Source organism: Pseudophryne corroboree, chromosome 7 (genome assembly GCF_028390025.1).
Source record: "Pseudophryne corroboree isolate aPseCor3 chromosome 7, aPseCor3.hap2, whole genome shotgun sequence".
NCBI lineage: Eukaryota > Metazoa > Chordata > Amphibia > Anura > Myobatrachidae > Pseudophryne > Pseudophryne corroboree.
In genome coordinates, this window is record NC_086450.1 from 199,267,001 (window position 1) to 199,292,076 (window position 25,076).

The window sequence follows — 25,076 nt, forward strand, 5'->3', positions numbered from 1 at the left end:
GACCACCAATCCAAAGCACCCCTACAAGTGTCCCGAGGCACCCCAGGGTGCCACGGCACACAGTTTGGGAACCACTGGTATAAATATTGTTTTGGCTCACAAATTGGCTGCCTATGAGATGTGTAGGTGGCAAGTCCATTCTATGAATACTAGAACATAACATGTGGAATTATTTTCACATCATATGCTACTGTCATTGGTCTAATGTGTGTGGTCACTCCCCTCTCTCAGGCTCTTTGGCTTTGTGGCCAGAAAACAAGGAAGTACAACGGACAATGTCTGCCATCTGTTTGCAGAGTTGGATCCCAACCAGCCGGCCACTGCCATTGTCAACTTTGTATCCCGGGTGATTGGCTTACAGAAAAGATGAGCCCTCCACCTAAATGTCTCATGTCTACACATACCCTGAAGTTTGAAAACAAGACTCTTAAGATGGCAAACATGAATGTGCATTATGGGAAAGGGAAGCAATGTGGGTCCCATTACTGCATGGGAAGGATAAGCAACAAACCAAATACAAAACCATATCCAAAAGAGAAAAAAAGACGCAAATAAGGAAATCACTATAAACCCGTTTTCCGATGAAGTAGAAGACAACTAGTGTGACTGCAGTTATCTCACTGGATCTTGGGTCAACTTATCAAGCGCATCGTTAGATAGAGGTGTTCATTTTAAATGGACTATACACCGCTGCAGTTGATAAACAATATAAACTGCTATATACATGCATATATAAAACATATCTAGCATTCACAGAATTTATAATAACTTTAGAAAAATATATTATAAGGCTATATTTTGTATAAATGCATTGAGTGTACAAAGCTACCTATATTTACTGTCTTTCTAAAACCACCACTTTTAATGGACTTTTGCTGTACCAAAATTAAGCTACCTGTACATCATGGAAGATAGCCGATTTTGAAGCATTTTTTGAGCAGGTTTAATAGGTGGATTGTTCTTTATTAGGCAGTGGCATTTGCTGCACCTAGTGGTCACCGTAACGGTTGCTTTTGTAAGAAACTAGAGCAGATTTAATACCAAGGAATTCGAGCTACTGGGCTTCTCCTGGCAGCTCTTTAAAAAGACAGTAAATTGTGGTTAGCCTGTTTATCTGTATTTTGCTATCTACCAAGTAGGAATAACAAAGCAGATTTTGTTGAACGATCAACACAACTTCAAAATCTCACCTAAAATATATTTATTTCCAAGATTCCCAGTTGTGTGTAAGTGAGAAATACAACTTTCATGTACTATTTGTTCAATGCTGGGACTTCGTTAAGAAAAAAAAAGTGCCTTGTAGAATCACAGAGGTTTCATTACTTGTTTATTTCTAAACTGGTAAAGTGAAGCTTGGCCTAGACCAGTGTGTCGCACACTCGGCCCCCAAGACCCCAAACAGTTCACATTTTCCAGGTCACCCAGCAGGTGCACAGGTGTATACATTACTCACTGACACATTTTGAAAGAACCACAGGTGGAGCTAATTATTTCACTTGGGATTATGTGATGAGACTTGGTAAACATGAACTGTTTAGTATCCTGAGGACCTAGTTTGGAACCCATGGCCTAAACCAACACTGTTTTTACTCCAGGATGTGAAAACTCATGAATGAAGAAACACTTATAATTCTGTTTGGCTCTCCTGGATCCTGATATACTGTATATGTACTAAAGTGTAGCCTTGTGACCCAGTGATGTCACTGGATCCTAGTGTATGGATAGGCTGCATTCTCAGTGATGTCACTGGAAAATAGTGTATGGATAGGCTGCATTCTCAGTGATGTCACTGGTTCCTAGTGTATGGATAGGCTTAATTCCCAGTGATGTCACTGGATCCTTGTGTATGAATAGGCTGCATTCTCAGTGATGTCACTGGATCCTTGTGTATGGATAGGCTGCAATTTAATGAACATTGGATTCAAACCCACAAAAATGGCAGCTACAAATGTGTGAAGGGTACACTAAGAGTATAATATTTAGCAATATTCCAGAAGAGAGAAATCAAGACAAAATTGACTCTGCCCAAGACTCACAGAGCTTTGCCCCAAGTTACAGTGATCTATTCTACAATTTGATAGTCCATCTTACCTGCAGGGAATTGAGATTGTCGGTTATACAGTATGTTAGTAAAATATCATTTGTTTTACGAAGCTCTCCCCGAGATGAAAGCAACAAGCAGCTTTATCAGATTCATACATGGAATTCTATATTAATATGAAATCTCTAATTATAGTGAACACAGATTCATTACCAACTTTGTGGATAATCCACTTTATAATTTCAGTGTATTTATATATGTATATTGCATCCATTTCAATATATTCTTTTAGTGCTGTGTTAACATAGCCTTATGCTGTAGCCAAATCCCACTGTTAATATTGTACAATAAGATGAGTAGGTAACCTGTGTTCTTACTAAATACTAGTGATGAGCGGATTCGGTTTTACTCGGTTTTACTCGGTTCTCAAAACGGCATCTTATTGGCTCACGGATGTCACGTGTTTTGGATAGCCAATAAGATGCCGTTTTGAGAACCGAGTAAAACCGAGTAAAACCGAACCTCGCTCATCACTACTTAAATACTGCTCTGCTCTGCACTGTAAAACCACAGATGCCTCTGCGCAAACAAATCCAGACTACTAGAACTATTGCCCCTGGTAAAGGCTGCTCTCTAGTAAACACTTCTCCAGCCTGGTCATGAAATGTGTTCTACTCACTATCTACCAAACACTACTATAGTGGCATCAGGAGAAGTGTGCAGCTCTGCTAACTATACTACTGAAATCTCTGCTCTGGGGCGTGCATAAGCATCTCTTTGTAAGAAGACTAATGGATTGTGCTGTATGGCTGTTACATCCATGCTATATAGTACAGTACCTGTATTAGAATGACACCATTACATGTTACAAGGAAGTAGAACCAAGGGCTACAAATGGTTATGTGCAGGTGACAGTGTAGAGAAAATGCAGCACATTGGGCCCTCATTCAGCACAGTTCGCAATTGCTACTAAAAGTGCTTTTTTTTTTTTTGCCATCTCAATTGCAAAGAATCGCACAGGTGATTGCCACCCACCAGAAATGGAAAATGACGCCCACTGTAGCGTTTACCGCTATGCATCGCAATCTATATGCAAAATCGGGAACATTGAAGGGGTAAATTCAATCTTCGCAAAGCCAGAGCATCCACAAATCTGCACATGCTGCTGCATGCAAGTGATCGCAGATTACGTGAGAGACCCAAGCGCTAAACAGTCATGACACGCCTGCATTTTTGCCACCACTCCCACAAAACACCATGTTACCACCACTAAATGTTCACTTTCTGTCAATCACTGTGCGACCGCTTTACTTCAATATTGCAAACGCACTGCAATCGCAATGCTGATCTGGTGCATGTACATTGCATCCACAGCACATGTGCAGTCTTTCGCTATTCGGCCAAAGTACAAATAATCTCAATAGTGATCCATGCTGAATCAGGCCCATTGAACGGTATTTGTTTCTGAGTAATGGACACTGGAGTAATCCATGATTAAACATACCTGCTCCATCTACACTCGTACTCAGAATAAAAGAACCATCATTATTTGTGTATTAAGTGCAGCCCATACTTACTATAGACCTGCAGTCTATGTTTTTATTTGTTTTATATCAGAAGCAATATCTGCTATGTTGTCGGCACATACAGTACATTACTTTATAGCAATCAAAAGCACTCTGCTTGCCATCACATTCCGTACCACCCGTCCACAGGCTCTCTAAATGTCATAAAGCACATTTACTTTAGATACACACATGCACATCCAGCAGTATTCCAGAATACTAACATGTTACATATCCGTGCAATCCCACAGCATTGTACATACCATTCATTGTTGGATAGAGAATTGTAGTCGAGCAGAGGAAGCTATGGGTGTAGCTCATCAGCTAAGGTGCAATATTCGCCATAACCTCTTATTTTTATTGTCTTGCCAAATTTATTGGTGAGTATATTCAAATATGTGCCCCATTTACAAGTTAAACAAAAAGTGACCCAGGTGAAACCCTTTACATTTGCCCCATTATAAATAATCAGTGCTGCATTTGTTATGTACTATTTTCTTTTTTATTTTATCTCTAAAAAATAACAGAAAGCACATAGTAACGATTAATAATGCAATATATTTTCTATACCAGACTGACAGATTTGCCTGATTTATCTGTGTTCTGTGGACGCTGAGGGGGAGACAGTTGTATGAAAATAAGGAATTTTGATATGTAAATTGAGTTTTAATGTCGTTTTACATACTTATTTTTTTGCACTTTAGTAGATGTACCCTAGCTGTCTCTTCCTCTGCACTGTATTGTGTCCCATGCAAGCAGTATAGTGTTATTTACGCTGCCACACATGATTTTAGCACATTACTAATCCAGTATTCCATCTAACTATACTCTTCTAGTATACAGTAAATACATGTTGAATGGGCAAAATGAGAACATATATAACTCCCAAAGATCTAGGTGTCTGTAGAATACATTATGCCAATTCTACTGAATCTTTGGTACCATAAACGATTAAAGAGACGTAACCATCCCATGTTAGAATGCAGCATTATAAGTGGCATTTTCCCTTCGTGTAAAGAAGGATTTAGCATGTGAGAGGGATTGAGAGGATGGTGATTCCTAGGGAGGTGTGCGAGTGTGTTTTGTGTGGCTATACAAGGAACATGTTGTTCTTTATAGCTTGACGTGAAGACGGCACTTATGTAACTGCTGTAACCTTTGGCCCCCTGTGTGTTCCACAAGAGACCACCCCTGAGCATAAGAACGGACCCCATTGAGTGCCTTACAAGCTTAACGGCTAGGTCATTGCATGCATAGAGCCAGGCTCTCTGAATGCAGGCCGGATATTGTCATAGTGAATGAGGGCCGGATAGTGTCACCTCTGGCTCCAGGGATTATTTTTAGAAGTCTGCAGCAGTGAAAGGGTGTTTAGTGTGAAAGGCTCCATGCAGTGTTTATAGGATGGCTAGTTCATGTGTTATTTATAAAGAAGGTAACCCATTTGGGTTGTTTTTTTGTAGCAGGCTTAGCTTTTGATTCTGTAAATCAGGCCTTATTGCTGGTGACAATAAAGGAGCATTATTATATTACATGGTACAGGCTCTTCTGAATGGCACAAAGGATTATTTGGTGTAATGGCTCCTCTAGCAACAGAACTGATGGACCCTGTCATTTGGGAGGACACATTTAACTTCAAATAATCAATTGTGCCCAGATTTTAGTAACATTTGTAATCCAATAGGCATAGTGGATTGTACATCAGCACTGGATACAGCTTAGTGCACCACTGTTTAACGTTATTTGTTGAGTCACAACCTCCTGCATCTTTTAATAAGTCCATTGCTATACCTTTGTAGTTTTTTTTCTGCGCTTTCTATCCTTGTATTGATATCATCAGACATAGGGGGACAAGTACTAAGCAGTGATAAAAGTGGAGAAGTGAGCCAGTGGAGAAGTTGCCCATGGCAACTAATCAGCATTGATGTAACATTTCTAATTTGCATACTTTAAAAGTATACAGAGCAGCTGATTGGTTGCCATGGGCAACCTCCACTTTTATCACTGCTTAGTACATGACCCCCAGAGTTAGTTATTTGCTCTTTGTATGTGTCAGCGCTACGCATTGGCTACAATTGTATACAGAGGAGCTTTATGCCTTATCCCATGCTAAAGAAAACAAAACTGGTGATATAAAGCATGACTGAAAGGTACTGAAGCGTACCACTAAAATATTGTGAGTGGGAATGTACAAGCTAATAAACAAACATCATACAAAATCAGGAAAACCCTAGAAAAGTTAGCGCTTGTACACATAAGCAATTGCCTTGGACATGATTGGTCATGTAATACATCAGTCCCACTCTATGTGGTATATGTATTATAAGGTATTTGTTACACATATGGATGACATTATTGTTAATAGGGAATTTGGGAACAAATAATGGTTTCTCTTATGTAAGATCACTTGATGTTCTATTTGAGCATTATTTGCCTCTGAGGCCTTTTTATCCTATAACAAATCCTGCTGTAAAATGAATCATAGAGAATATATGTTCCCAACCTTTTCCATTCCTGATGCTGGGATATGTACAGTCCCCGAACTTGGGGAATCTTGCCATATTTGCCTTATTACAGCGACTCCACCAACCATGCTCCTAGTCAGCCACTATATCACCGTTCCATGTTACTCAATGGATATATGCTAATTAGCAGGCTACCTTTTCTCTATCTAGTAAAATGAATGAGGAATGAACAGCATATAGAAACACTGTTATGGTTATATAATTATGTGTCAGCACTTCTCTTATTCACGCATGTGAACTCACAAACATGGACACGGAGAGGGGGCAGATGGAGTCACACATGCACGTGCCACCAACCATCGTGGCCTCCGCCAGGGAGATCCTCTGACAACCGTCTTCCTCAGGAGGTGAAGAACTGAGGTCTCCCCAGTGCTGAAGAGCCACGTTGCCTTGCAATTTATATTGTTTGCTCTACACTGGACACAAACCTGTAATATATGGACTGATAACCAAAGACATATTGTTACAGAGGAGTTATTTTGCCTGGCGTTGCCTTAATAGAGCACTTTGCTAGACATGTTATTACTGCTTGGGCATCCATGTATTCATTCACCCTGTTTCAGTCTATGTAATCTCTGTATTGCAGAACCTTTCCAGATTCACGCTCAGCTTAATGCTCACTACCTGGATACCGAACTCCTTTTTATAGCTTAGAACAGGACATCAGATTGATCAAGTGAGTCTGCGTGCTAGGACCCATAGAAATACATCATGGAAATCTTGCCACCTGCAGTCAGATCTAAGATAATGAGGATTATACGTCTTATTTTTAATTTTCATATATCCTCTAAATATTGATTTGATTTAATCTAAGTCCATTACAGCCAGTTGGTTTGGTCTAATTCCAGGAAAAGCATCTCACTGGAGAGGATGGACTGTGCTAGAACAAATACATGATCATTGCCAACCTCCCTGGTTTCCTTAAAGTCTCAGGAATTCAATGTTACATTTTATTCTCAAATAAGACAAAATGTTACAGCCATTTGCTGCAATAATCCATCACACACAATACATATTAAGGGGAAGGATATATCATTAGGCGGTGGAATTGACGAGAAGTAGGATTTCATGCACAATTCTCTACACATATTCCACCATTTATTATTTACCTAAATATGCTGCAAGATCAATAATAAAACCCATCTGTTTTCTTTTCTATGAACCTTCTGTCCCCTTTACACGCTACATCATTTGGTCATTAACACTTTGACTGGTTGAGGTGCCTCCTTTGTTAGGGTTAAGAGTCACTGTTCCACCAATGCTTTATTGCCACTGCAAAGGGACACACTATCGGACGGGAACCACCATCCACACTGGCGAAAGCGGGATTCTTTATAGAGTTTCTTAACACGCTTACTTTATATTTTTTGCGTCACAACCTATCAACAGCAATCAGTAACCAAAACAATGAAAAAAAAAAACCTTAAGAAAAAAAAATGAATACAAAAAAAATAAAAGAAAAAAAGAAGAGAATACCCCCTCTCTGTATTTATATAGATGGAAATATACTTTATATTTTGTATCCATGTGCTCTTAATGTTATCACTTGTATAAATATATGTGCCATTTGTTTTTTGCTTATGTTGATTAGAAAATATAGCTTTCACTTTCTGTTTGTACAGATGTCTGTAATTCTTTGCAAATTATTGTATGGCTTTGTAAGTGATAACATCATATAAAATATACTTTTGCTTGGAATGCTATTATGTTTGTCAGATTCAATTTGCTACAGTATGTTGTTATTTAAATACCTGCCAGGACCACACACCATATTATACTTCTTCACTTACAACTACACTCATGTTGGAAGTAGCAGGTTATGTACTGAAGATTTCTCTCTGCTGGATGAGTACTGGCCGGGTCACATACTGAAGATTAATTCATCTGGATATCTGGGGATAATTATCTTTAAACCATGATGAGTATTGTATGTAGGAAGCCAATCCGCGTCATCCTGGGCTTTAGCCACAAAAACCAGACACCAATCCCAAGATTTTGGGATTAATCATACCCTAAAACGCATTGTCCTCCTCAGCAGCACATTCAACTAATTGCAGCACTATGACGTCACAGCTCACGCAGCTGCAAGTCAGGCCAGACTCCAGTCAACTTTGGGGCTGATTTACAACTGATCGCTGCTGTGCGTTTTTCGTACAACAGCGATCAGGTCTGAACTGCGCATGCGGCGCCGGCGGATGGCAGGCAGCCGATGGCTGTCGTAGCCCGGCGATCGCCTCTGCCTGATTGACGGTCAGAGGCAGTCGCTGGGCGGGCCGGCGGTGTTTAGCAGCCATTTAGGGGGGTGCGGTCCGGGCAACGCAGGCATGCCCGGACCATTGGGGAGGGCCGAGGTGGCTGCGTGATGTCACACGCAGCTGCTGCGACACGGGCAGCAACGAGTACCTCCCTGCCAGCGCGCAGGAGTTACGCTGGCTGGGAGCTACTCCTGAAGTACAAAAGCATTGCTGCTGTGCGATGCTTTTGTACTTGTGCGACGGGGCAGGGCCTGGCATGCGGGGCGGGCAAAATGATTTTTACTAAATTCCCAACCCCTCCCACCCCCATATTGCTTTGTATGCACATCTGGGAACTTGGTAGAAACCTATATGACATAGGGGGATGATTCAGACCCGATTGTAGATATGCTAAATTTAGCACATCTACGATCAGCTTCCCTGTCATGCGGGGGGACGCCCAGCACAGGGCTAGTCCGCCCCGCATGTCAGGCCCTACCCCGTCATACAAGTACAAAAGCGCTTTTGTACTGAAGGAGTAGCTCCCAGCCAGTGCAGCTCCTGCGCATTGGCAGGGAGCTACTCGTTGCCGCCCGGGTTGCAGCGGCTGCGTTTGATGTCATGCAGCCACCGCGGCCCGCCCCCCAAATAGTCCAGGCATGTCTGTGTTACCCGGACCGCGCCCCCTAAACCCTGGCCCGCCCCCTCTCGCCCAGCGCCCGCCTCTGCCTGTCAATCAGGCAGAGGCGATCGCAGGGCTAAGTCAGTTGTCGGCTGTCTGCCATGTGCCGGCGCACTGCGGCGCATGTGCACTTCAGACCTGATCGCTGCTATGCGAACACGCACAGCAACGATCAGGTCTGAAATAGCCCCATAGTCCACATAGTGACTTCGCAGAGTCAGACAGTGAGCGTGAAATGACTAAGGCGGCCGAGGAAGGGACTGGGAGGCGCAGCTCCTCTACATCCACTGCCTGACGTCTGTTGAGGTAAGTGTGACACAGTGACAGAGACTCTGACAGCCAGGCGGTGAGGTCAGGGTCATTCTTCATTGGGGGGCTAGGGAGCAATGGATGGGTTTTAGTTTTCTCCTATAGGAGCAATGAATGTGTCTTATTTTTTTCCCTGTGGGGACCAATGAGTGGGGTTTTTATGGTGGAGGACAATGGGACAATTCGAATCCCGGGATTACAATAGGTCAGGATTGGCTTCTCCAGCACTGAGAGACCAGTAAGTACAGAGCTGATGGAGTAAAAGATTAGCCACAGCAACTATTTAAAAGGACAACTAAAGCCATGTATTGACATTTCATACATGGAGGGCACAATCTACAGTTCTACACTGACCATGGTGGATTTAGGAATAAAAAAGTGTATGTGTTAAATGAGATTCCACACTGCTAATATGGGAAACTGCATCCCTACAATTGTACAGGTATCACACTAAGTAGATGTGGTTATGCATCCGCAAAAACAACCTTTTACCTGCGTGGTTTTAAATTCGATTATCATTGTAGAAAACAATCATAAAACCTGGAGGACAAAATCTCCCAAAAGGAAGCGCTGCTCAGCTAATATATATTAATAATATATTTAAAATTTATAAAAAGACAATAATAAAAATATATAAAAACTCATAGTACACAACCTATTAAAGGTAATATCCAATCCAGTATATATAGATTATCAATAAAAAAATAATAATAAAAATAATAATAATAATAATAATCATATACTATATATCACTGTGGTTTAGTCCATACTCATCCGGATTAGAAGATAACCTTTTGGCTAAATATTAGTCCCATTAACGAATGTCCATATTAGTATATTTTTTGCATGCAATTAGTATAATAAAGTCCAGTCTTTAATTTAAACCTTGTTAGTATAGTCTTAAGCATGTTAATCTCTACAGCAACCAGGGGTGAAGCCCGAGGCTGCCCCCCCATCCGTGGGCGGTGGATGGGAGGCTGATAGCCTTTTGTGTAAAAAAAAAGAATATTGTTTTTTGTAGCAGAACTACAAGTCCCAGCAAGCCTCCCCCACAAGCTGGTACTTGTGAGGGAAAAAGGGGCCCGCTGGTACCTGTAGTTCTACTACAAAAAAAAATACCCAAATAAAAACAAAACCCAAAAACCGTGACAGTAAAACTTTAATTTACATACATGCACACTTACATACACACATACTTCCCTATGTTGACACGGAGCCCCTCGGTCCTCTTCTCCAGTAGAATCCATGGGGTACCTGTAAATAAAAAATATACTTACAAACAATCCTGTGTAGATCGGTCCTAGGGGTGACTAGTTGGGGATGTAATGCCAGGGCCGCCGGGACCAGTATAAAAGTGTCCCCCGGCTGTGGCATTATGTCCTTGGCTAGTGGAGCCTGGTGCTGGTGTTAAAAAATACGGGGGACCCCTACGTTTTTTGCCCCCATATTTTTCGCACCAGGACTAGGCACAGAGCCTGGTCATGGTTGTATAAATATGGGGGGACCCCAGTAATTTTTCCCCCTGTATTTTTACAACCAGGACTGGCTCAAAGTCTGGCTGGTTATGCTTAGGAGGGGGAACCCCACCCAAATTTTTTGGGGAATTTTTAACCCTTTCACACCTCTTCCCACAGATAAACATGCACAGATCTCGATGATCCGTGCATGCCTCTCAGAATGGGGGGGGGGGAGGGGGGGAAGCAGGTCTATTTGAAAACTGCTTTTTTTTTTACGATTTGTACTTTTTCACGGCAGTGTTTGGCTTTTGACGGCAGTGATTGAGAATACGATTTTTTAGTAAATTACCGAGCTGTATAAAATAACAGGCGTGTTTGACCGATGGTGTATTCATTCGTATTTTTTTTCTCTGATTTAAAAAAAACAAAAAACGAATGCCCTCATCACTGCCGAGATTTGAGTTTAGTAAATTCCCGAGATGACACTTTGAACAAAAAACACAAAATCGGCCAAAATCGGGAGCTTAGTAAATATACCCCCTAGGTGTAATCATGCATAAACCCTTCTTACCCACAGATGCTGGTGTTTCCGAGTATGCAGCTGTGTATTGTTTTTTTATTGTGGTATATATTTTTATTATTGTCTTTTTGATAAATACAGTTGCAAGAAAAAGTATGTGAACCCTTTGGAATTTCCTGGATTTATGCATAAATTGGTCATAAAATGTGTTTTGATCTTCATCTAAGTCACAACATTAGACAAACACAGTCTGCTGATACTAATACCACACAAACAATTATATGTTCTCATGTTTTTATTGAACCCACCATGTAAACATTCACAGTGCAGGGTGGACAAAGTATGTGAACCCCTAGGCTAATGACTTATCCAAGAGCTAATTTGAGGCAGGAGTCAGCCAACCTGGAGTCCAATCAATGAGACGAGATTGGAGGTGTTGGTTAAAGCTGTCCTGCCCTGCCCTATAAAAAACACACACCAGTTTTGAGTTTGCAATTCTCAAGAAGCATTGCCTGATGTGAACCATGCCTCGCAGAATAGAGCTCTCAGAATCTACCCCGGTCAGGGTGTACTAGTTGGGGGGGAGGGGGTAATGCCACGGCCGCAGGGACCAGTATAACAGTGTCCCCCGGCTGTGGCATTATCTCTCTGGCTAGAGGAGCCCGGTGCTGGTTTAAAAAATACGGGGGACACTACGTCTTTTGTCCCCCAGATTTTTTGAACCAGGACCGGACGCAGAGCCCGGTGCTGGTTGTATAAATATGGGGGGACCCTACACAATTTTCCCCCTGTATTTTTACAACCAGGACGGCTCAAAGAGCCCGAGGCTGGTTATACTTAGGAGGGGGGGGGACCCCACGGAATTTCTCTAACGTCCTTGAGGATGCTGGGACTCCGTAAGGACCATGGGGAATAGACGGGCTCCGCAGGAGATAGGGCACTTTAAGAAAGCTTTGGACTCTGGGTGTGCACTGGCTCCTCCCTCTATGCCCCTCCTCCAGACCTCAGTTTTACACTGTGCCCAGAGCAAGATGGGTGCACTGCAGAGAGCTCTCCTGAGTTCTCTGCCTAAAAGCATTTTTGTTTGGATTTTTTCTCTACTTTTTCACAGGGAGCACTGCTGGCAACAGGCTCCCTGCATCGAGGGACTGAGGAGAGAGGAGCAGACCTTCTTGTCTAAGATAGGCTCTGCTTCCTCGGCTACTGGACACCATTAGCTCCAGAGGGGGTGAACGCAGGTTCTTACTGGGCGTCCACCCCCGGAGCCGCGCCGCCGTTCTCCTCACAGAGCTAGAAGAACAGAAGACAGAAGTCGTCAGGCAGCAGAAGCCTTCAGCTTCACGGAGGTAACGCACAGCACTGCAGCTGTGCGTCATTGCTCCCATACACCTCACACACACCGGTCACTGTAAGGGTGCAGGGGGGGGGGGGAGGGGCGCGGCGCCCTGGGCAGCAATATAAACACCTCTTATGGCAAAAGACAATATACATGTACAGGTGGGCACTGTACATGTATATAAAAGAGCCCCCGCCATATTTTTGTAAGTTTGAGCGGGACAGAAGCCCGCCGCCGAGGGGGCGGGGCTTCTCCCTCAGCACTCACCAGCGCCATTTTCTCTCCACAGCACCACTGAGAGGAAGCTCCCCGGTCTCTCCCCTGCTTACACACGGTGAAGGGGTGTTTAAAAGAGAGGGGGGGGGCACATAATTGGCGGATAACATATTATACAGCGCTGCTGGGGAAAAACATTTTGTGATGGTCTCCAGGATCATTGCGCTGGGGTGTGTGCTGGCATACTCTCTCTCTGTCTCTCCAAAGGGCCTTGACAGGGATACTGTCTTCAGGAAAGGGGTTCCCTGTGTGTGTGAAGTGTGTCGGTACGCGTGTGTCGACATGTTTGACGAGGAAAGCTCGCTTAATGTGGAGGAGGAGTGCTTGAATGTCATGTCGCCGTCGGCAACGCCGACACCGGAATGGGTGGATATGCTGAATGTCTTGAATGCAAATGTTAATCTATTGCATAAAAGGTTAGTCAAGGCAGAAGCTAGGGATCAGTCAGGTAGCCAGTCCATGCCTGTCCCTGTGGCGCCAGGCCCTTCGTGGTCTCAGAAGCGCACCATATCCCAGATCGATGACACAGATACCGACACAGATACTGACTCTAGTGTCGACTAGGAAGATGCAAAATTACAGCCGAAGGTGGCAAAAGGTATTCGGTACATGATTATTGCCATTAAAGAGGTTTTGCATATTACTGAAGAACCCCCGGTCCCTGACACGAGGGTACACATGTATAAAGGGAAAAAGCCTGAAGTCACCTTTCCATCCTCATTTGAACTTAGTGAATTGTGCGAAAAGGCTTGGGAATCTCCGGATAGGAGACCACAAGTTCCCAAAAGGATTCTTATGGCGTATCCTTTTCCACAAACTGATAGGATACGCTGGGAATCTTCGCCTAAAGTAGACAAGGCGCTGACACGCTTGTCCAAAAAGGTGGCACTGCCTTCTCAGGATACGGCTTCCCTCAAGGAACCTGCTGACCGCAGGCAGGAAATTACCTTGAAGCACATTTACACTCATTCAGGTACTATTGCTAGACCGGCTATGGCGTCGGCCTGGGTTTGTAGTGCGGTTGTGGCATGGGCAGATTCCTTATCTATGGAGATTGACACCTTAGATAGGGATGCTATTCAAATGACCATAGAGCATATCAGAGATGCTGCCTTGTATATGAGAGATGCTCAGAGAGACATTTGTTTATTAAGCTCCAGAATAAATGCTATGTCTATTTCTGCTAGGCGGCTCTTGTGGACCCGACAGTGGACGGGAGATGCTGATTCAAAGCGGCATATGTAGTCCTTGCCTTACAAAGGGGAGGAGTTGTTTGGAGACAGCGTCTCGGACCTTGTCGCTACGGCTGGTAAGTCGAATTTCTTACCTTATGTCCCCCCGCAGCATACACAAAAGGCACCTCATTATCAAATGCAGTCCTTTCGTTCCAATAAAAACAAAAAGGTACAGGGATCGTCCTTTGTTGCCAGAGGGAAAGGTAGGGGAAAGAAGCTGCACACAGCTAGTTCTCAAGAGAAAAAGTCCTCCCCTGCCTCTGCAAAGTCCACCGCATGACGCTGGGGCTTCCCGGGGGGAGGCAGATCTAGTGGGGGCTCGTCTTCGGTTTTTCAGCCACGTCTGGGTTCACTCGCAGGTGGATCCCTGGGCATTAGAGATTGTTTTGTCAAAGTCAGAAAAATATCATGCTACACGCTGCCATATATTCACCTCATGCGCGTGCCTGCTGCACGTGCACATTCTCTCCCGTGCGTGCGGATATACGCAGCCGCGTGATGGCGCCTCAGCCATGCGCTCGAGCGCGTGGTATGTGCATTTACGGTAGAGTTTGTGTGCGTCTAGCGGGCGACTCAATCGTTTAATAATAGAACCAAATAGCATGTTTTATAGATAATGTTCCCCTTAATAATGACTGTAAGTTTGGTTAATGTAAATGGTCGCTGGACAGAGGAATTCCTCTTTGTATGGTACGAAGGGTCAGACAGGGTTTGAACAGCTGTGTCTGGGACCTAACTAAAGAACATTTTAATAGCAACAATCCGGTGTTGGTTAGGTAAAGATTAATCGCTCCTGCGTATATTTATGGCCGTTAGTAGATTCTGGACATTTCATATATTTGCGATTCATTGCCCATGCGGCGGGAATCTTCAGATTCCCTCCCACCTGAGCAGTTTGATATAGTCACAGCCCACCTGGTCAAACTAACCTATGACCTTTTGTTATGATGCAGGGAGACATTCCTGTGTCCAATGAACAATGAGGTTATAGGTCCCTTTGTAGTATACTGTACTCAGTGTATATAAGATCAGCCAGCCTGGGCAGCTCGCTCTTACTCCACAAACGGTTTTCATATTGACTAACTCGGAGCTGGTACCAGGCTGCGCAGCGATCATTCCCAGTGTGTGTAAGTAATTCTCTGCAAACCAACTTATTCTCTGTGTGTATTGGCCATTCCCTTTCTCTCTGTTATAGTATAAGACTTGTAACGTTATTGTATATTTCTGTCTAGATAATCTGTTAGAATTATATGTTAGTCTGTAGTGTATGACTTGTGAACTGTTTACCTTTTTCGATATAACTTAAAAGCTTGTTAGTAAAGGTGTTGGATCCTTAGCACGGTATCGTGTGTTCATTACATTGCAGTGGGTAATAGGAGCGTCTCGATCGCTCAAACAGCTTTAGTGTTAATCAGGTTAAGCAGCGTTATATCGCTACAGTGTTTCAGTACAAGGTTTACAGTATAAGAGTATCCTTTCTGTGTGTTACATTCAAGGTTTACTGATTGTCATCTTGTGAGCGTCTGCGCCGCTCGTGATCTCCTCGTGGTCTAGAGCGTCCGCTACGCTGGTAGCGTAGCATTACGGTAGTCGCTCGCCTATAGCGTGCTCGACACCACGCATTAAGCTGTGAGCGAGCGTGCCGCATGTGCGTCTCGATCACGGCCTAGCGTATGCTACGCTAAGTGCGTACCCTTACGGTACCCCATACGCCAATTGCGTACTGTCACCCATTATTATGAAGGTTATAAGGTAATCAAATCAGCATTATCAATTGGCGGCTCGTCCGTCCTCCTCATATCCGCACTAGCGAAAACAAACGTTATCTGTCAGCAAGGGCGGGAAGGCAGTATCCCTTTGTATCAGGATACAGTAGTGCTGGCTAGATAAGCGTCTGTTTCGCTACGTTGAAGGAGTGCTGGTGGAATCCGGAACCGGAGGTAAGAACAATACGCTAGTGTCTTTTAAAACTGTTTATTTCTGTTTTGCGTACACACGCACGCACACACCTGTATTTCTTTTCACTTGTGTATTTTCACATATCACTTTCCTGGTTGCCATTTCACAATTGATAACGTGCTGAGAAAGATTTGTTGCTATTGGTAGTTAAAGAGTAAAAATAATACGTTAAGGAGTAATTTGTAATACACGCGCACGGCTTGCCTAAGATACAAGGAAGTTTGGTGTGGTGTTCAGTAGATGATTACACTTAAAGATCATCTACATTGATATAAACGTGTTAAATTGTATTTCTGTGGATATACCTGGCTGGCGTACACGTGTCTCTAACAAAGGGCGGGACTAGGGTACGCGACGCAAGGGCCGACGCACGGAGCGTATACTACGCAACGGAGCGTCTGGGTACGCCCACATAATACAAATCACACGATAGTATTGTTTTAATTAGGCGATAAGGAGGCAACGCGAAAATAGCGCAAATCGATCTCAGTGTCCAAAATTTTAAGCTAATAGATCCTTCTCTAGTTGTAACTCCTCGGGATTAGCCTGCGATACTGAATGAAAGGGATTTCTGCGCAGAAATGAAAGTAAAGAGTACATGAGGTGAAAGAGTGTGTATACATATATATAAGTTTCTAATTTTTTGGGTTTGAACCAAGGAAATCATCGAGTTCTCGTGAAGGTACATACGTGTAAGTGACTGCATGGTGGCTTGGGAGGCATCCCTTGTTAAACATTTAAAAAAAAAAGAGCATTAGAGTATAGCAGACCAGGAGGTCTACTGTAGCACAGACCAGGAGGTCCAGACAGACCAGGAGGTCCAGGTACAGCAGACTAAGAAGTCCGCTATAGATAAAAAGTAAAGGAGCACAACACCAGGAAGGGTTGGTGCGGTACCCATCTAGGCCATTAAGCTCAGGCTAAAGGAATTCGCAGCCACAATTTTCGATTCCACTGGTCGCTCCGCACATAAGATTAGTTGCTTATGTGCAGAACGATTGTACCGCACGTAATTGTGTGCATTAGTTAGTAACTTGACCCAGTACCATTTGCGTACGCTAGAGGGGTCATAAACGCTATTTGTACATTCTAACGTGATTTGTGTAATTTTTTTTATTTTAAGGGAAGTTCGCTAGTCACTTGGGAACTATCCAACAACCAATAGTTACTGGAAAGGGTTAAGTGCTCTTCGGATCGCACCCACATGTTCCAGTAAATAGAGGTTCAGGTCGCAGGGGCCCTAGGTAGAGTACGCCAGCGCTAGAGCAGTGTGTGGGCGTATTGGTCGACGTGGGCGAGTGAGTGGAGTACTCGGTAAACTGCCACCGCCAGCCTACCCCGGACATCTTGGTTTTTGTAAGGGTTCGCTGAAGACCCTGATTTGAAGTTCAGAGGTAGTGAAAGCAACACCTGCAAAGATGGGGGCCAGTTGTTCAGGTAGGGGGCGATCAACCTCGGTTCGGGTTGATTCAGTAAACCGACCAATCGGGTCGGCAAGGTATGTAATGTGTGAGAAATACGGTTCACACACACAAGTTTTGTGCGATGAATGGGAAAGAATGACTGTGCACGATGGGGAAAAGTTCCCACGGGTAGGCAGTTTTAGTCCCGAGGTGTTACAGAATCTAAGGAGAAGGATATGTCTCATTAAATCTGCAAAGAGACGGATCAAACATTATGATTATTTACAGTTATGGCAACAGGAAGGTGAAATACAAAGAGGATTGGCTCAAGCGGGTGGATCTAACCCTATCAGAAAACTGATAGCCACCGCGCCACCACCACCATACATAACGGGAGAGAAGGTGGTTGCAGAGAATGGCACACTGGTGAATGATAAACATGCACTTAGTAATTGTTTAAATGTTAAGCCTAATGTAACCAAGATTGTTGATGCAAATGTTAACCCGTGCAAGCTGTACCCTGTTTTAAACTTTCCCCAGGATTGTGACCAAGAGGATGAACCAACAACAATATCGGCACTCTCTCTAGCAGCCACCATAGCAGAAACAACAGTGGGCACGGCCCAACCCGTAAGATTAGTATCAAAGGCCCCTAGTGGAGGGACAGGTGAGATCGTATCAGCTGGTAAGTACGGCACCATACAATATACTGAAACCATTTCACCACATGCTGTAGAATCTACTCAGAATGATGTTATTGGACTTAATCCCGTTAGGGTAATTGCAGTGCCAAATGGGAAAACTGACACTTCAGGAGTCACTCCTCTCAGACACATTGCCATGCACTGCCCCTTTACCCGAATGGAATTAAGAACAATGGTGTCTGAATTCCCTGATCCTAGGAAAGATCTAGTTGCAAGCCAGGAATACATTAGAGAGCTAGGAAATACTGTAGAGCCCAATAACAAAGACTGGCAGATATTGCTGAGGGCATGTTTACCCTCCAATGTCGACTCAGCAAAATTTTTAGCTGACTGTAAATTAGATGAGGATGTACCCCTTACGGATGTGTACAACCAAGATAATGTAAAGAGAATAAATTTACAGTTAAAAGAGTATTTTCCAGCTGTTGTCAGATGGAACAAAATTTTCTCCATCAAACAGAAAGAGGGAGAAACAGCAGCTGATTATTTTCATCGGGCACTACAGGATATGGCTAAGTATACAGGCATAGAAGACATTAAGACAAATGTGAACCATAGAGAAGTAGCAGTATCTGTGTTAATGGATGGTTTAAAGGAAGTATTGAGGACAAGGGTACAGACCACCCAACCATGTTGGCGAGGTCTGTCGGTGGCTACTTTGAGAGAGGCCGCTGTTGATCATGATCGGAATATCACCAGACACAGGGAGTCGCAGAGTGATAAGTTAATGGCCGTAAGTATACAGGCCCTGACTACCAGGCAACCTCTGTATAAATCTCCGACCCCTGTGGGTAAGTCAAATGTGGTAACTTGTTATTACTGTCATAAAGAGGGACACTATGCACGAGACTGTAGATCAAAGAATGCACAAAAATCATAACCCCCTAGACAACGACATGACACACGAAATTGGGATCAAGGACCGCAGAGACGGAGTTATGAGCCACACGCAGGGGAAACAAAAAGGTATCCCCCAAAAAGAGACTGGCAAGTCACTGATAGATCCCATTTACCCCCTTCACAGGTAATAGCTGCCAGCGCAATGCAGGGAGGCCACCACGCACCATAGGGGCGAGGCCACACCTGTAATCTGCAGCCAGTGAAATTAATTGCGAACCTTGGAAGTGAACCCGAGGTCACAATTGATGTAGCTGGTAAATCTCTAAATTTCCTTGTAGATGCGGGGGCGGCCAAGTCAGTGATAAATTCGACCGTAGGCATGAGAACCACTGGTTAAACAATTCCAGCCATGGGAGTAACAGGAGTAGTACAGCACTACCCTTTAAGCAAACCTGCAGAGATTACGATAGGGCCTTTGCATACCAAGCATTCTTTCCTGCTGGCTGCATCGGCTCCGACTAATATCCTAGGGAGAGATTTACTGTGCAAAATGGGATGCGTCATATACTGTACTCCTGAAGGTGTGTTCTTGGATATACCCGAAAACCACGCTCAGGAAGCGCAGGATATGCTAGACTCCCCAACAAGATTAATGTCACACACTGTTGTTGTAAATAGGTGTCCGTCCAAGGTAGAGGAAATGATTTCCCAGATACCGGAATCACTTTGGACCAAGGATGGACAAGACACTGGATTGATGGCAAACGTAGCCCCAGTAGTTGTGCAAGTAAAAGATGGTAGGATAGCTCCAAAAATCCCACAATATCCTCTGAAGCCAGAGGTGGAGTTAGGACTTTTCCCTGTAATAGAGCGCTTGCTACAACAGGGCATTCTGGTAAGGACGTCCAGCACTGCAAATCAAATAGTCCCATCTTCCCTGTTAAAAAGAGTGGGGGGAGGGGTTACAGATTAGTGCAGGATCTAAGAGGGATCAACAAAATAGTTGAGAGTCAATTCCCCGTAGTGCCAAATCCAGCTGTCATTCTTATGCAAATCCCTCCCACTGCCAAATTTTTCACTGTGATTGACCTCTGCTCCGCTTTCTTCTCGGTACCTCTGCAACCTGACAGTCAATACTTATTTGCATTCACATACAGAGGAGTTCAATATACATGGACTCGCTTACCACAAGGTTTTATAGACAGTCCAAGTATTTTCTCACAAGCTCTGCATGATTGTTTACAGTCTTTCCAACCAGAGAGTGGATCAGTATTGATCCAGTACGTGGACGATTTACTACTGAGTTCAGATTCACTGGAAGCATCCCTGAGAGATACGAAACAGCTCCTGTTTCATCTTTCAGACACAGGACACAAGGTTTCCAAAGACAAGTTACAATTATGCCAGACCCGTGTGAAGTATTTGGGACACTGTCTAACACAAGGACTGAGACACCTTACCGCTGATAGAATTCAAGCAATTCGTGACATGACCCTGCCACAAACCCAGCAACAGATTAGAACGTTCTTAGGAATGTGTGGGTATTGCCGTAACTGGATCCCAGGTTTTTCCATACTGGCCTTACCTTTGCAGGAAATGGTCTCATCAAGCAAACCTGATCGGATTTCGCACACAGACGAATCCGAGATGGCATTTGAGAGACTTAGTGCCTAACGCAGGCACCAGCATTAGGTATGCCAGACTATGGGAAACCCTTTGAACTGTACAGAACAGAGAGTGCTGGGTGCGCAGCAGGTGTCTTAACCCAGAAGCATGGTGATGCCAGCAGGCCGGTAGCTTACTACAGCGCTCAGCTAGATACGGTAGCGCGATCCCTCCCCACATGCTTGCGAAGTGTTGCAGCGATAGCATTGCTAGTTACGAAAAGTGAAGATGTAGTGCTAGGACACAACCTCACAATTCATACGCCCCATGCAGTGTCAGCTTTGCTGAATTCTGCCCAAACCAGACACGTCTCATCAGTGCGGTTTACAAGATGGGATTTGGCATTGATGGCCCCCGTAAACATCACCATAAGGAGATGCAGCGCATTAAATCCTGCAACGTATCTCCCAGGTGTGCCTGGACAGGCACAAAGGGTGGAGGATGAGAGTGATGGTGAAGGAGGATTTAATACAGGGGATGACACGCATGATTGTATGGAATATTTGACCCAAAATTTCACGGCAAAGCCTGACATCAGTGACAACCCACTGGAAGATGTAGATTTTACTTTCTACACTGACGGTAGTTGTCACAGACAGACAGACAGACTCGGGAGACTTGTGTACTGGATACGCAGTCGTAGATGACCAAGGTACCATAGAAGCAGAACCGCTAGGCGCACCTCACTCAGCACAAGTTGCTGAACTGGTTGCCCTAACCAGAGCATGTGAATTGGCTAAGGGCAAGTCAGCCAATATTTACACAGATTCTAGGTACGCATTCGGAGTAGTCCATGATTTCGGAGCCCTATGGCGCCTCAGAAATTTCATGACGGCAGCTGGCACACCCGTAGCGCATGCAGCCCACATCAAAAGACTTCTAACAGCGATACAGGAACCCGACAGAGTGGCTGTTATCAAGTGTAAAGCTCACACATATAGCCAAGACCCGGTATCACTTGGTAACAGCCGAGCAGACGAAGCTGCTAAATCAGCAGCTGGTAACCCCATACAAACAAACAGATAGTACACGACTGATGGTATTTAATACTGTAAACACACAGAAATTGTGTGAAATGCAAAATTTGTGTTCCCCACAGGAAAAGGCAGTCTGGAGGTCAAAAGGATATGGCCAAGAGTCCTCAGGACTCTGGACAGATGGACATGGTAAACCAGTAGCACCCAGAGCATACCTTCCAAGTCTAGCGGAAGCAGCACATGGGCTGACTCATCTAGGCAAAGAAGGGATGTGCAAGCTAGTAAGAGCTTATTGGTGCGCCCCAGGATTTTCTTCCCATGCGGGTAAAAGAGCGATGACATGCCTTACCTGCTTGAGGAAGAATATCGGAAAGGCAATACCGACAGAGCCATCCCATATCCCTCCGACAGATGGCCCTTTTCAGGTAATACAAATTGATTTCATACAATTGCCACCTTGTAGAAATCTTAAGTATGTTTCGGTCTGTATTGATGTGTTCTCAAATTGGGTCGAAGCATTTCCCGCGGCCACAAATACCGCTGTATTTACTGCAAAGAAAATTGTGCAGGAATTTGTGTGTAGGTACGGTATCCCTAGAATAATTGAAAGTGATAGGGGTACCCATTTCACAGGTGAAGTCTTTCAAACAATGTGTAAGTTGATGGGAATTAATAGTAAGCTGCATACTCCGTGCCGCCCCCAGGCGAGCGCGAAGGTGGAAAGAGTAAACAGCACTATTAAAAATAAATTGAGCAAGGTAATGACTGGAACAGGACTGTTATGGCCGGAAGCTTTGCTAATTGTATTATACAGCATCAGAACCACCCCCAGGTCCCCTCTTAATCTGTCTCCTTTTGAAATTCTGTTTGGTCGACAACCCCATGTTATGATTAACCCCCAGGATGATTTGAAATGTAACAATGAAGTAACCGTAAAGTACTTGGTTAAGATGAGTAAGCAATTGAGGAATCAGAATGATAATCTAAAGTTGGTGATTCCTGATTTGCCAGACAGTAATTGTCATGACATTGAACCTGGGGATTATGTAATGATACGGAATTTTCTACGCTCAGGTTGCCTTATTGACAGATGGGAAGGACCATATCAAGTCTTATTGACCAGCACAACTGCTTTGAAGGTTGCCGAGAGAGAGACTTGGGTCCATTCGTCTCATTGTAAAAAGGTCACTGACCCAGAAAGGTCCCGTGATAAAGAACAGACGGTAGAGGTTGTATCACTAGAGTGTCTGTTCAGGGAGGATTGAAACGACACCTGAGCACTGAGAATAACAAGACCGGAAGCTTGTCGAGCCAGATTTCCTTTTCCCATTTGTTATTTTCTCCAGTTCCCACCTCCCTCCTATTTCCTTTCCCCCTTCTAATTTTTCTCCTTTTACTCCTCTAAGATGGACTTGCCCCAAGAGACTGTGATCCGGATTTTCCTGTTGACCATGATGTTGACCAGAGCAGTCTGTTTCGGTGAGAGTACCATGGAGGTCGAGAAAGGATCGGGAATGAGTTCTGATGACCAGGATACAGGCGTAGATTTCCAAGAACAACATAATCTCCGAGTAAAGGCGAGTATCAGAAAACGATCTGGTAGCATTGACAATAGAAGGAATTGTGAAGGATTGTTAGCTGAAGAGAACTGCATCTGTAGGCATTGTGACAATATAGTTGAGGATGGGTGCATAAAGAAATGTCAGTCCAGTTTTAATGTCCACATGGACCGGCATCCATTGAGTGACTATCACTCCTTAGTGGGTAAAGTGTTAAATCAGACAGACTGTTGGGTATACTCTCAAGTACCTCAAGGCCATAGTAAATCAGGACTAGTACCATTCCCTTTAACTGTAGGAGAGGTACTTGAGCTAAGTGGTGGGAGGCCGGTGGACAAGAGGTTTAATATCTCTAGTCCTCCTAGTTTGAAGCTCCACCAATATCATGTGGATAGGTCTTTAGTATGCTTTAACATTTCCAATCCCCGAAAGCCGGGAAATTGGGAAGTGTCATGGAGTAATCAAACCATGACATTCTCACATAGAGCCGACAGATTGCCCATAGACACAGAACTTATACGCCAGATAGCCGACCATAGGAAATTCTTTCGGTATAGGTACACCTTAGGAAGTAGGATCATGCGAGTTGGAGAAGTATCACCAGGATACTGTGCACAGATCGTACAAACTGATACGTGTACTAAACAGATGGGAGAATTAGGGTTAGGAGATTTTACATGGAAAATTTGTAATATGGTAATGTCATACTCCGTCCCATATGTCCTCCCCGATGATGCATATTTCATATGCGGGAGGAAGGCGTATAAGTGGCTTGCCCCAAACTCAGAGGGATTGTGTTATATTGGAAAAGTACTGCCTGAGGTAATGACTGTATCCCACACTAAAATGAAAGATATTCACTGCAGTGCCCAAGCTCCTTATACTCACACTCATTACGAGCACATCATTAAACGGCACCTGATAGAAAGAACAGAGCATTCGGCCTCTGACTTGATCCATGAATCCACCGGGATTCAATTCCTACTCGCGTTAGATATCACTCGCACCGCCAGAGGAGTGATAAATTACAAATATATATCTGCGCTTGCAAATCTATTAGACAACATCAACGAAATGTATGACGACACATTTAGGTACACTGGGAAAGAGTTACAAGCCTACAAAACAGAACTGGTTCAGCATAGGATGATTCTCAATTACCTCACAGCTGTGACAGGCGGGTATTGTGTTACCCTGGCAACTCAATATGGAATCAAGTGCTGCACGTACATTACAAACAGCACGGAGGACCCAGCCGAGGTCATAGACCAAAAGATGGATGACATCTTACAATTAAAGTGGGAGTTTCGAAGGAAACACAATCTCACACTCGCTGCTGTGGGTAATGAGCTGAACAGTTGGGTGTCATGGTTGAACCCACGAAATTGGTTCTCTGGTTTAGGAGAATGGGCCCAAGGTATTATTATGGATGTAGGGAAATTTCTCTTGTGTATTCTGGGTGTCATCATATTGGTCGGTCTGATATTTAGATGCGTTCGGGTTTTAGCGAAACGTAAAAGTAATACCAGGGTGATGAGTCTAAGGAACGAGGACACTGTACTAACAACAACTAATTTGATGTATGACCCAATGATAGAGACAATGTTGTGATGAAAATGTGATTCCACGGTCCGTTTCTTTCACCCGTTTCTCCTTTGTTTTTTTTCCAAGGTACAAAGACTCGCTTGGAAGAAGGATTTGAAGACCACATTTATACAAAGATTTTTTTTTATGGACTATGTTGCCGGCCCCAAATATCCCTAGTGACTTTAATGAAAACGCTAGCCCAGAA

General features: G+C 43.9%; 1 protein-coding gene across 11 annotated transcripts in view; it reads left to right on the forward strand.

Moving 5' to 3' along the window:
• The window catches only part of TNS1 (tensin 1), a 937,838-nt gene extending 930,007 nt beyond the window's left edge, over positions 1-7,831 (forward strand). For all 11 annotated transcript variants that reach the window (XM_063933939.1, XM_063933936.1, XM_063933946.1 and 8 more), the window contains one exon: positions 232-7,831. In XM_063933939.1, coding sequence (XP_063790009.1) covers positions 232-370 — 139 coding nt within the window. In that variant the 3' untranslated portion in view covers positions 371-7,831. The remainder of the gene's footprint in view (positions 1-231) is intronic.
• Positions 7,832-25,076: the final 17,245 nt, after the last annotated feature.